General features: G+C 48.7%; 1 protein-coding gene across 1 annotated transcript in view; it reads right to left on the reverse strand.

The window, feature by feature from the left end:
- The window catches only part of KSR2 (kinase suppressor of ras 2), a 427,972-nt gene that overhangs the window by 42,607 nt on the left and 371,206 nt on the right, over positions 1–14,159 (reverse strand). The window contains exons 11-14 of the mRNA XM_037817062.1: positions 11,070–11,111; positions 10,356–10,428; positions 7,453–7,501; positions 5,169–5,536 (exon numbers count right to left, since the gene is read on the reverse strand). Coding sequence (XP_037672990.1) covers positions 5,169–5,536; positions 7,453–7,501; positions 10,356–10,428; positions 11,070–11,111 — 532 coding nt within the window. The remainder of the gene's footprint in view (positions 1–5,168; positions 5,537–7,452; positions 7,502–10,355; positions 10,429–11,069; positions 11,112–14,159) is intronic.

Genomic DNA, 14,159 nt, shown 5'->3' on the forward strand with positions numbered 1-14,159 from the left:
CGTTTCAGTGAACTGTTGTTCCCTCTGCAGCCATCCAGATATATCCCTTTGGGCCTTTATCCTGCATTTTGGAGGTTTCCCAGTTATTCCCCTCATGCACCAGGCTACATCCCTGCCTCTGACCCTACGGCTCTTAGCGTACACTCCGGACTCCTCACCAGGATTCAGGCTCTCAACCCTGGCTGTAAAATAGCTTTACTACTGAGGCCTGAGCCCCAGCCTGACTAATTAAATTGGAAACTCTAGGGCAGTGGGGGAGGGGGACGATTTTGCCCCCAGAGGACATTTGGAGATGTCTGGAGACATTTCTGGTGGCTACAACTGGCAAGGGAGGTGTTGCTACTGGTATCTAGTGGGTAGAGGCCAGGGATGTGGTTAAACATCCTACGAGGCTTAGAGCAGCTCCCACAGCAGGAATTACCAGGTCCCGTTATGTCAACAGTCCTGAGGTCAGGAAACCCTGATTTAGGGGTAGGGCCAGGCATCAGGATTGCTTGAAAAGCACCCCTGCTACCCAACCAATCTGACTCCTGCTAACTTCTCTACCCTCATCTTCTACCCTCCTGCCCGCCCCACTGTCACCACCTGCTCACTCCTACCCCTGGCCCTCTGCATTTGTCATTCCCTCTGCTAGGGTGCCCTGTCCCAAGGTCCTGCTCACTCAGGTCCAAGCATCACTTCTTCAGAGACGCTCCTGGGACCCCCTACCTAAAAGAACCACACATCTCAGTTCCCCTCAATCGCAACTCAAGTTCATTTCCCTCACTGTACTTGGAACTAATTTAAGTTTGTTACCACTTCAATGCTGGTACATCTCCCCCAAACTGAATGCCAGCACCCCAAGAACAGGGTTCAGGTCTGTCTTGCTGCCCGCCATCCCCCTAGTGTCTATCATAGTGCTTGGCACTTAAGGAATGTTTAATAAGTATCTGTTGAATGAATGAATGAATGGACAAGCAGTGGGGGGGTATAGAGTTTTCAAGACATTGGAGGATGGGGTGCATTGATAGAAACCTGGGCTCTTGTACCGACTCCAATTTCCCCTCTGGTCTCAGTTTTCAAATCTATAAAATGGCCAGGATAGGCTTGATGGGCTCAGGTTCCCCTGGTGAAGTTCACTTGGAGACATCCGTTTCAGGATTTTATCTCCCATTGCCAGATAAATAAATTACCCTCGCACTGAGATCCTGACATTCTGAAATTCTGTCTGGTCCGTTTTCACTGGGAAACTATCCTGTTTCCGTTGCCCTCTGCATTAGCTGGCCGCATCTGGCACCAACGCTGGGCACACAGTAGGTGCTCCCTGGTGACATTCTCCAGGGCCTGGTTCCCAAGTATCAGCCGGATGAGACTTGGCTGGGGACCTCGGTTAAAAGGTCTCCATTTGCAAACAGACTGGATTCCTTAGGTCCCGGGAAGGAGGCGGTCAAATGATGCCCCCAGGTCCTAATCCTTGGACCTGTGAAGGTCAAAATGGTATTTGCAGACGTGATTATATTCAGGGTGTTGAGATGGGGGAATTATTCTGGACCGTCCGGGTGGGCCCAGTGCAATCACAAATGTCCTTATCAGGGGGAGGAAGAGGGAGTTAGGACCACAGGAGAAGGCAGTGTGCCGGGAAGCAGGACGCCACGCTGCTGGTTTGCAAGATGGAGGGAAGGGGCCATGAGCCAAGGAATGCACAGAATGCAGCTTTAGAACAAAATATTTTTTCCCCTGGAGACTCCAAGAAGGAACACAGCTCTGCCATCACCTTGATTTTAGCTCAGTGCAACCCACTTCAGACTTCTGACCTCACAACTCTACCATAACAAATGTGTTTTGTTTCAAGTCGGCAAGTTTGCGGTAATTTTTTACAGCAGCCATAGAAAACACATACTGGTAGCACCCAGGAATCTGAATTTTAGTGACACCCTCCCCCCCCTTCCCCAACCCCCTGTGACTCTGATGCAGGGGGTTCAGGGGGTCCATACTTTGTGAAGCACTGAGCTAGACCTATCCCAGCCTGCCTCTCAAATACAGCCCATTCTCAGAGAACCAAATGGCTTTTTTAGAGCTGGAAGGATCCTACATAAACATCTGGCTCCATGGAGTCACTTTACAGATGAGGAAACTGAGGCCCAGGAAACCGTGTGGCAAGGTAGAAGAGTGAGAGATGTTTTCATTCAGCTCTGTCTTTACTGGCTTTGAAATTCCATTTGGAGTTTTTAAAATGAGCAATTGCGCAGGCTATCAATAGCTTTGCAATAATCTCATAATGACCCCAATCGTGAAACAATTTAGCAATCCCGCTGCTAATTGCATTTGTGGATATAGCAATTGGGTAACTAGTTGGTTATTACTCATTCCCCAAGAGCCATACATATTGCATTACAAGGAAGCTAATCTTAGAAATACTTGTTAACTTTGATGATAATTACTAAGTAATTGGCTAGAGCATGCCATTGTGAATTTATATGGAATATGCCAGGTAATTATCTGGTCTTATGTTCTCTGTAAAATAATCCAGTGTGCAAAAATTGTTCCAGTTGGTTGGCTATTGTCCCACTACCGACCTCTGCCAACCAATCGTGTGAATGCAAGCGATTAATTAAATTACTCAAATGTTTGGTTTCAAACTGAACGTTCAGATAAGAAACCTGGAGAGCCAACAAGTAGATGCTACTGAACGGGAGAGAGGGGTGCGCAAAGCCCCTTCCTGAGACAATATGTAACACCACAATAGTATGGAATAAATGCCACTTCTTTGAGGCTCATCTGGCATCCTTGAAGCTTCATGCAAAAATACCAAAACACTTCAGAGACCAATTAGATGTCCCAAAGCTGCAGAGTCGTTCTCATGGTGCCAGGAAAAGGCTGCATTATTTGTGAAATCTGTAGGCAGTTCCAGTGCTTGGGGAGGGGTGTTCAGAATTCTGTGCATAATAGAAGAGAGCTGCAAATGCAGCTGGCTTGCAGGATGGGGGACACATTTTCATAATGACCACTCATTTTTCAAGGGTGGCTGCTAACTGAACCCATCCATTCCCAATTAGGTGCTCCTTGGGAAAGGGGGTGAGATGGGGAATCGATAACTGGCCTCATCGACAACGCTGAAAAAGTCAGAAAGTAAGGAGATGGGGGGCCCTTGGAAAGGCCAGGCAATGAAGATGAGATGAGGGTTTTCAAAATTTCTATTTTGGAGATGTTAAAAAAAAAAAGGGAGGTTATTAGGGCAGAAGGCAAAGAGCTGACCAGAGAAAGTTGGGGTAACAGACTGGTCAGAGCCATGGGAAGAAGGCCAGATTTGTGCATTCCAAGTAAAGGGTTAGGCAGCTACCTTCAAAAGAAGATATTGTGTACTGGATAAGGAAAAAGAAATGGAACAAAGGATCTTGCTATGGTAGACTGCAAAAGTGGCCACAGACTTTCTCTCTCTCTGAATCTCTGTTCTTAGAACATGATGGTGCAGATCTTCCCATCAAGAGATAGAGCCTGTTCCGTCACACCTTGAATCCAGGTTGATCTGTGACTTGCTTTGGCCAATGGACACTAGCCAATGTGACATAATCAGAGGTGTGAAATGCACTTGTGTGTTAGGACTTAACTCTTGTATACTTGGAACTCTGGGACCCCCCTAGGAATAAGCCCGTGCTAGCCTGTTGGGGGATAAGAAGCCACATGGAAGAGAACCAAGGCATGCAGCTGACATTCTGCCAACCAGCAGGTACATGAGTGAAGGCATCCCAGACTGACGAGCATCCGGTTGACCTGCCAGGCAACCGCAGACATATCCAAGAGCCCGGCTACTAAGCCCGGCTCAGCCCAGAACTATCTACAGGATAGAGAGAAACCAATAAGTTTTGGGGTGGTTTGTTACGCAGCAAAAGCTCACTGTTACACTCAGATAAACAGAATAGCTCAGCCCCCTGAATATTATTCGAGGGCCGCTTCTGTCCCATGCAAAGCTGAGAACCACCATTTTTACCCTGGTATAAGGAAGGTTGAATTCCTAAACCTCCCAGATCTCCAGTCCTTTGCAAGTACTTAACCATTCCACACCAGGGCTCCAATCAACCCACCATCTGCACAATCAATGCTGACAGACAATAATGCAGCTTCTTCTCATCACCAAGACCTTATAATTGGACTCAATGAGGCTTTGTATCAAAAGAGACAGCTCAAAGACACACCAGCCCTTTCCTGAGTCCACAGCTCCTGCCACGACACCTGCCAAGATGTGAGTCTTGAGTATTTGGACTCTCATTGCGTGAGTTGAGTGTGGGAAGGAGAGGGCTCCTAATATGACCTTTAACAACACAGGGACACCAAGAATGCCCTGCCATGGCCAGCCCTGACTCAACAAGGGAGCAAATGCCAGAGTTCAAAAACACACCAAGTGCATGTTTCCCAATTATTCAACTGGAACCAAAGCTATTGCTTTTCAATGCCCTGAGTCATTGGAGGAGGTCAGGGAGAGAGTAAGTCCAAGAAAGTTACTATTATCTGACATTTTCTTACTGTCAATTCTCTATGAACTACCCCTTCTGTGCCTGCAAAGACCGTAGGTCCTGGATATTCACAACAAAAAGTCATAAAGCCCTGCAAACATGCTCTTCAACTTTAATGAAAGCCAGAATAATTTTCATTGGAATCCTAGTCCAGGGTTGACAAGCTACAGCCTGTGGGCCAAATCCAGCCCACTGCCTGTTTTTGTAAATAAAGTTTTATTGGAACACAGGCACGCTCATTTGATACCTATTGTCCATGGCTGCTTTCGTATTACAATAATACGAAATAATTACTGTATTATTATTGTAGGACTGAATAATTGCCACAGGAACCTTCTGGACCACAAAGCCTAAAATACAGGGGTCCTTTACAGAAAAGGTTTGCAGAATTCTGTTTTAGACTTGCCCCAGTTTATACAAATACTTAGATAAATACGTACGAATACCTGACCCAACTTTGCTGATCCCCATTAGTGCTCTCTCCATAGCATTGTTCAGCTAAAGAGGTGCAACGTTAAAAATATTTTCCAGATGCTTAAATCTGAAAACCATGCAAGCTGAGAAGGTAGAACTAGAGACACTCCATCAACGAGAAGACTGAATGCACACGAACCGCCACGTCTTCCCTCCGCGCATCCCGCCTCCCGGGGTGGGGAGCCCCGCGCAGGTGGGACTCACCTGGTGATGATGGCCAGGTGGGGCGGGCTCATGCAGGCGCCCATGAAGAGCACCACGTTCTCGTGCCGCGTCTGTCTGTACGCCATCACCTCCCGCTTGAAGGCCTTGAGCTGGTCCTCGTTGTCCCTCTCGATGTCGATCAGCCGGATGGCCACCTCGCCGTGCCAGCGGCCGTGGTACACCTGCCCGAAGCGGCCCTTCCCGATGAGCTCGCCGATCTCCAGCTGCTCGAAGGGGATGTCCCACTCCTGGAGGAAGATGCTGGTCTGGCTGGCCTTGCGTGGGAAGCTCCGGGCCGACAGGAGGGACAGGTTCATCTCCTCGAAGTCGTCCTCCGACTCCTCGGCCTCATCGTGGCCCTCTTCATTCTGCAGCCAGAGAGGGAGAGAGGTCAGGGCCCTTCCTGCCACTGCCCGGCCATCCCACAAGGCCCTGCTGGGTCCCGTGGGCGTGTGTGGGTCTGGGCACGCTCTGCACGTGAGCTCGGCCGCCATGCCCTTCTCCCTCTCTGTTTTCCCAAGTAGCTCTTGTCCAGACTCATACAATGAAGACTCTAAAGGGGCTATCATTGTAATCCAAGCCTGTTGTGCTTTATGAGAGGGGAAACTGAGGCACAGAGAATTGCTAGGGTGACCACCTGTTCTGGTTATCCGGGATTGTCCCAGTCTTAGCACTGAAAGGCCCATGTCCCACCCAGGAAACCCCCTGGCATGGGCAAACCAGAACGGGTGGTCATGCCAGGAAGTGCCTGGTTCTGGATCACACAGACAAGTGGAGCTCGAATGGAAAGCTGGGTCTCTCCACTCCTGATACCCAATGCCCTTCCTGTTTCCACACCATTTGTTCCTCCAGCGCGTTGGCAAGGTGGGAAGAGGCCACGAACCTGTTTATGTGCTTGCGGCAAATACAGGTGTCTCGTGCATCCGCATATAACATGTGATGGTTCTCAATATCAAGTGCCTGCTGCTTCCCCCAGGGAACTTGGAATTGATGAGTCAGAAACCGGGAGAGGCCGGAGCTACCCTCCACAAGCCAGAAGACCCGGGGTTCAGGCTGCAGCACTTGCTCAGGCAGCCGGGAAGGCAGGAGACACAGAGTATGAGGTGAATGGAATGGGCTTGACAGAACAAGTGAGTTTCAATCTGGCCTCTGTGTGACCTTGGGCAAGTCACTTCCCTTCTCTGAGCCTTCCTTCCCTCATCTGTGAAGTGGGGGCAATAGAGCCTACCCCTGGGGGTGATGTGAGGTTTTAAATGAGATTAAGACCTGTGAAGCTCTTTGCACAGACCTGCCCACCTGTATCAGGCATGCCCAGGGACGGCCAAGGAAATGTAGATTCCTGGGTCCCACCTAGACCTACTGAATCAGAATCTCACCAGGTGAGGCCCAAAATCTGCGTGTTTAACACACAAAGCCACGTGATTCAGGCTACTTAGGTGTGACAATCTACAGTTAGATGCTGAAGATCCAGGGATCTACCATCCAAGCATGTTGTCTGGGGAGAGGGGGACCCAGGGCATGGCAGGGGGGAGTGGGGGAGCCCTGCTTCTAGGACTCTCTGGCTGGAATATGGGAGCTAGTGGGGATTCCCAGAGGCCCTGGGCCCGATGAGACTGTCCTGAGAAGGTGGCCACTTGTGTGCGTGCAGGTCTGCCTGGCCTAAAACAACCGAACAATCCTCCCCACCCCCAACCCCCCACCCCTGACAACACACTCAGAAGAAATGACACAGAAAACATTGGCTTCTCCCAGGATCATTTTTCAACCCCACAATCATTCCAAGGAAATGGTTTTCTCTGGAAACTCCAACTCTATTCCTTTCAGCTTGGGACATACTAGCAGAGCCTCGGGGTTGGAACTCCAGGTTCTCACCCAGAACACTTCATGGGTTCCTCTAACAGAGGTACAAAGAGGCCCCAGAACCTTCTCGACACCCAGCCTCCCCGGAGCCCCCACTTCCTCCCATGTGTTTTTTTGGAGGCCGTGGGGCACGTTCCCCTCATTGCTGACCCAGCTTGGAGCTGATTTTTCAAGTAAGAATGCAAATCACTTGCTAACTTCCGCACAAGTTGCCTTTCCATGATGCGAACTATATAATGGCCCATTAGGCTCAGTGCCGGGAGGGGCCACTGCTTGTTAATTGTCCTGGAGTGAGAACATCCATCAAACAGGGCCACCACACCCCCCACCCGCCCCGAGCCCTGAGTCATTAAAGACACCAACTGGCTCTGCCAAGTTCTGGGCAGCCCTGCAGAAAGTGGCTTCACCGCTCTCCAATTCTCACCTCCGAGGTTGGCTCCACTTCAATTTGAAGTAATGGATTTCCTTCCAAGCTTTAAAGAAAGAAAAATAAACGTGACCCTTAGATGAAAAGGCAAGTCCACAAATCGAGTTTATCCGTGGTTGATGAGTTCCAAGATGCAAAGTCCTTACCGCGAAGCTTTTATCTCACGTTTCACTGGACACTAGGTCTCCAAACCAATCTATAACCCCTCCATAAAGCGGGACTGAGCGAGGTCACTGTTGTAAACAGATTTTCTGGGCTGCTCAGGGCTCATTTTACTTTATTGCTTCAGTTTCCCCCAGCCTAGCAGCTTCCTTATAAATTGGTCTAAATATCATGGGTGAAAGAATGATCAATTTCTAGGTTTTTGCTAGGAAAGAATTCATCAGGTATCTAAAGTTGACTTATACTCAGAATTGTGTGAAAGGTCTTGGTGTCCATTTGGTTGTTGGCTCATTCATTCATTCATTCATTCGTTTGTTTGACTAGAATCATAAGCCAGGAACAGGCTAGATCCTTAGAGGGATACAGAATTGAAATCAGGATGACTCCTGACTTTAAGAAATATTCCATTACTACTGAAGGAACCAAGGCAATTATGTAGACATTGTGCACAGAGACTAAAAGTGACAAAGGTCAAAGGTTGGGTATGAATGAATGGAGCATGGTGGGAATTCCACAGAGAGAAGAATTACTGGATTATTTGCAAAGTTCACAGTGTTTGAGTTGGACTCTGTCAATCGCACTGGATCAGGATGTGTGGAATGAGAATGAGAAGCAGGAAGCAAGACCATATTGGACTGGGAAACACAGGTGTGTGTGTGTGTGTGTGTGCACTTGTGAGCTCATGAGCTGCACCTGCAGTCTAGGTGTGCAGACACGCTGGTACAGGTGATGGTGTTGTGGTGTGTCTGACTATGATTACCCCGTACATGCCAAGTGCTGTGTAGATATTATGGGATGTTCTCTGTTGGGGTGACCCTGTGTGCACGTGAGTTGGGAGGCCATTCTGGGGGTGTCGGGGGCATGCTGTATGTTGACGGTATGATGGGGATGCTCTGGGGGGCATGAGGGGAGTGTCAGGGGCCTGGTAAATGATGCAGATGTGGGGCCCAGTGAGTGCTAGAAGTATATTTGGGGGTGTACCTTTAGAACAGAGAATGTGTGCATGTCTAAGGGGTGCGGAGAGGAAAAAGTAACTAGGCTGCTGAAAAAGGCTTGGAAGAACTGGAGCTGGTGGAAGGAATCCCACCCCCCTTCTCTATTTCCCTAATGGAAGCTAAGCAGAGTCCCCCTCCTCCTCATTTTGGGGGCCTTCCCCATCCTGAGCTACATGACGGCTGATGGTGGCAGGAGCCTGTCACACTAGGGGGAGCTTTGGGTGGGAAACTGCACCTGGAGCTTCTCTTCACGCCCAATAATGAAATGTACAACATCCTCCTTTCTGTGCATCGAGGCATGAGGACAGCAGTCGGGGCTGTTAAATTATTTCCCCTCTGCCAGGAGGTCGTTCCCATCACTCCACGCACATTTAAGCAGATCACTGGCAGCTACTGATTCTGTTTCTCACTGGCCCTCCCTGGCTGTCAGCTAATAACCTGGAGTTTATCTTGCACAAATTGTGGAAGTGGTTTTCGTGCAGCAGAGAAATGATCTGGAGCTGGATGTCAGCACAACATCCCCCAGCAAACTGCTGCTTCTTTGATTTCACAGCTGTACCGCACGGGTCTTTAAAAAACTCCACAACCCAGGTCAGAAAGGGTGAGGCAGTGAGGGGAGCCAAGGAAATGCCAAACCAGGCAAAAATGTGAGTTGAGAAACTGGTCAAGTTGAAATGAGGTCCCCTAGCATGGCGCAGACTTTGGTCACAGCCAAAGAGGCTAAGTTAAAGGATGGTGATTTAACTTTGCACGAGTAATAGACCATGCAGAAAGAGGTTTTGTATCCTAGGGATGCTAAGGATGCTACACAAAGGTGTTCATTGTAGCATTCTTTACAATAATGAAATACGGAAAGCCACATAAGATCCAGCAATAGTGAAACAGTTAAGAAAAGTTTTCAACATCCCATGGAATTTACAGCCATTCTATACAATGTTTATGAAGAGTCTGGAATAATACGGAAATGTTATGTTATAGCTTGAATGGAAAAAAAAGCAGAATGGAAACCGCATGTATGGATCACAACTATGCAAAAATAAGGATAGAAAGGGCACACATCTAAATGCTGACAGTGGTGGGATAATGAGTTGTTATTTTTCCTTTTTTTAATGGAATAGCCCAAATTTTCTAAAATGAGCTATTATTTTTTTAATATAATTGTCTAAACCAAGGATCAGCAAACTTCTTCTCTGAAGGACCAGACAGTATATATTTCAGCTTTGCGGGCCCTACAGTCTGTGGCAACTCCTTGGCTCTGCCATTTAGCACAAAAGCAGGGCAGACACACACCTTAACGGATGCGTGTGCCATGGTCCAATACGAGTTGACCTGCAAAAGCGGGCAGCTGGCTGGATTTGTCCTGTGGGCTGTGGTTTGCACTTCTTAAAAGCGGGGTGGGGTGGGGGGTGACTTAGAATGACCGCCCTTCCATGCAGCGCCCTGGGCACGGCGCACACAGGAGGGCCTGGGGGTCCTGAAGAAATGCTCCAGCCCCAGAAACTGCACTTGACAGCAAGGCCCGGGGGACACAGGCTGCGCTGACCCGCGGTGGCGGCACTGCCAATCTCTCAGGCTGCAGCCTCTGTCCCTCCGCCTGGGCTGTCGCTGTCCCCCTCTCTGCCCTGCGTCCTTCTCTGTCCCTCTCCCCCACTAATTCCAAGAAGAGGAAGAAGACAGTAGGGAAGCTGAGCTGACTGGTGGGTGGGCTCGTGACAGGGGGAGGGAGGTCTCTGTCCCACTTACATTGGATTTGAGGTCACCGGATGCAGGATGACCTGGGGCGCACGGGTCATTGTCTCCGGCACCGGCACCACATCTGAAAACCAGAGACCGGACAGTCAGACACCAGACACGTGTGGAGCCCACAGCCGCCCCAAAGGCCTGATTCCCGGGAGAGGCAGTAATTGCTCGGCCAGCATCGAGGGCCCCTGGGGCTGGCCAGTGCCCTTTCCCCCTTCCTCGACAACCTGGACTTCATCTTTTCAGATGCGCCAGCACTTTCGTCACCCTCTGAACAGAATTTCCCACTGTTGACTAGGGGGCTTCCAGAAGCTCCGAGCCCTGGCCTGAAGCATCTCTGTGGGCAGCTCTGGGTGCTCCTCATTCCTGATTTCCCTTTGGGATGAAGGGGTCTCTCGGTTTTGCATCTCTCAGGACTCAACTCAAGCCCCTCTGGCTACCTCTCCCCTCCCACATGGCTCCGGACCCCTCCTCACCCTTGCCCAGCCTTCCACTGACGACCACCCGCTCAGGCCTTTGTGTTGTGAACTTGGGTCCTCAGACCCTTCCCCTTCTCCACGTCCAGGTCCAGCCACTATCCCGGGGCCTGGGGACTCCATTCTGATGCTTTTTGACCTTGTCCACCCAACAACATTCACACGCCCCTCCATTCCAGCACTTCCACACCTAAGCAGGGCTTGCTAAGAAAAGGCTGTTTCCAGCTCACACAAAACTCACCTGGGAAGATGAACTGCTGCTTGTATTTGTAGTAGTGGGACGCTGGTGAAAGAGAGAAAACACCAAAATGAGTGCCACCCAAGATCTGTTCCTCTAGGTACCAAACTGGGCTCCCATGGCGACCACGTGACTATTCTCTGTCCCCTGTTTGTGTTTTCTACACCCCAAATTACAAGGCACCAAGAACATGTGTAAAGAAGCCAGAGCCTTCAATATTAAAGCCACCCCTCCTATGTGGCACCTCACCCTTCCTGAAGACAGAGCACCCCACTCGGAGAGCTGCCACCCGGAGCTCCTGACCCCCTGCCCCTCTCTCCAAGAACCCCACCCTAGGCTGCCACCAAGACTTGAACGGCAAGCCTTCTGGAGCAAAACAAAAATCTATGTGTGCATTCAACAGGTCTTCACTGAGTGGCTACCAATGCCAGGAGCTTGGCTCGGCACTGAGGAGTCAATGATCTTAGAAACTTGGGACTTGGCCCTCAGGAACCTCACAAACATGTCATTATCAATTACAGCCAATGTCATGGATAAATGAGCAATGGAGAGAGACACACGGGGAAATGGCCTCGGGTGGAGTCGTCAGGAGTTATCCATCCCTGCCTGACACCCCGTTGAGTCTTGGGCAGCCCTTCAATCTGGTTCAAAATAATTTCATGAGCATCTGCTATGTGCTAGGCTTTGGAGATGATGAATAAACTGTCTCCCCTTCAGGAGTTCAGTCAAGGGGGAGCTGCCTCTCATACCGCTCGGAGAGTACCCTACGGAGTGGGAGACCTCTCCGTGAGGGGCTGGCTGCCTCCCCGTCCACAAGGATGGGCTGAAGGAGATTTCTCCATGTTTGAGTGGATGCCAAGGTTCTAAAGGAGAGGATGTGCTAAAAAGGCCCCAGACACGGGTGCCCCAAGCCAGCCATTAGTATATTTAAAGTATCTCCCTGTGCTGTGAGTATAAAAATGGGTAAAACCTATATAACAAGGGCAATCTAGCAACATGCATCAAGAGCCTTAAAAATGTACTTGCGCTTCAACCTAGCATTTACCCTTTTTACTCAAGGAATTTATTTTAAAGAAATAATGAGAGATGTGCCCAAGATATATGAGAAAGGATGTTCACTACAGTATTATTTAAACCAGTAAACAGTTGGGAATGATCTAGATGCCTTAAGAGGGGATTTGTGGGCTAAATCTTGGTAACTTTACAGGATGGACTACTAGGCAGCCATTAAAAACCATAGGGTAGAAACATACTTAAGGACATAGGAACAAGTTCACAATAGATCACCAAGTTTAAAATATCTGAGTACAAAAGCAGTATGTATGGTACAATACCATTTTTGCTCAATTTGTAAGTATACAAACACAGAGAACAAGTCTACAAAGCTGAAAACCAAAAATACTATTTGTTTTCCCCTTTTGGCAGGGGAACTAGAGTGGCTTTTAAAAAAAATCCTTTGTACTTTTCTATTTTCCAAATTTCTGCACTGAGCATTGTCTCAGTTTTCTCGGAGCTGCTGTAATAAATTATCACTAACTCAGTGGCTTTAATGCAACATAAATTTATTCTCTTTTAGTTCTGGAGGTCAGAAGTCTAATCTAAGCTGTAAAGAGCTAAATCAGGGGGTGGTGGGACTGGCTCCTTCTGGGGGCTCCAGGGGAGAATCGGCTCCTTCTCATTTCTAGGTTCCAGAGGCTTCTGGCAGTCCTTGGCTCATAGCTGCAGCCCTCCCATCTCTGCCTCCACCCTCATGTTGCTTTCTGTTGTCTTTGACCTTCTTGCCTCCCTGGGGTTACATCAGGCCCACCTGAATGGTGGGTAGTACAAGATACTGTCCAAATTTAAGATCCTTACCCTAATCACATCTTCAAAGGCCCTTTAGCCATTATCTGTCTATCAAAAGCATAGATTAATTTCTGTATTTAGGAGAAAAACATATCTAAAAGACATTCTCTGGGCTTCCCTGCTAATTCTCCTACAATTCATCCTACCTCCAGTGCATTCTCCAGAGGTCGTTGCTTAGGATGCTACTGAGGTTTCAAACGTTACCACTCGTGTCAAGGGGAGAGGGTGCCTGGAGCAGGGGGTGCAGGGGTGTTAGGGTCAGTGGGCAGGTCACACAGAGCTTTGCGTCCCCCCAGTAAATGCCATGGGCTAGAATGGAGGTGAGGGTGAGTCTGCGTCGGTGATTGTTATGGCTTGAATTATGTCCCCCCAAAAGACAGGCTGAAATTCTAATCCCCAGTACCTTAGAATATGAAACACTTTCATTACATTCAGGACAAGCTAGAGCCAGGAGTGGGCTCTCTGAGTTTTAGCACAGTGCTGACGAGACTGGGATCTAGAATCTTGTAGACCACATCAGGTTGAATCCTTGCTCTGCCTTCAACTACCGTAGAAGCTGCACAAGTAACATAACCTCCCCAGTGTCAGTTTCTGCGTGTGTACAATGGGGATGATATGAGTCCCTTCCCCCATGAGAAAGGAAGACATAGTGCTAGCTGCAACAAATAAGCATGCATCTTTCCAAGCTCTTAATTAACAGACTAGAATGATTTATAATCAAGACAATCGGAGAGTGTGCTGGTTTGAATCTGTTACGTATCCGATAAAAGACTTATTCTTTTAAACCACTCTTGTTGGGACAGACTTATTGTGGGTGGGATCTTTTGATAGATTATTTCCATGGAAGTGTGACCCCGCCCATTCAAGGTGGGTTTTAATTAGTTTACTGGAGTCCTTAAGAGAGCTCAGGGAGAGAAAGAATTCAGAGCTGACACAGACCCAGACATTTGGAAATGCTAAGCTAAGAGATGAAGCCCAGAGTTTGCTCTGGAGAAGCTAAGCGAGAACCCACAGATGCTTAAAGAGAAAGCCACTGGAATCAGAAGCTGCAAGCAATGCAACCCGGGAGCAAAGGACCAGCAGACGCCAGCCACATGCCTTCCCAACTGACAGAGGTGTTCTGGACGCCATCGGCCTTTTCCTCAGAGAAGGTATCTACCTTGTGATACCTTAATTTGGACATTTTCATGGCCTTAGAACTCTGAATTTGTGAACTACAAGCCTGCATTGTAAAAGCCAATGCATTTC

This window comes from Choloepus didactylus, chromosome 23, assembly GCF_015220235.1.
Source record: "Choloepus didactylus isolate mChoDid1 chromosome 23, mChoDid1.pri, whole genome shotgun sequence".
Lineage (NCBI taxonomy): Eukaryota > Metazoa > Chordata > Mammalia > Pilosa > Megalonychidae > Choloepus > Choloepus didactylus.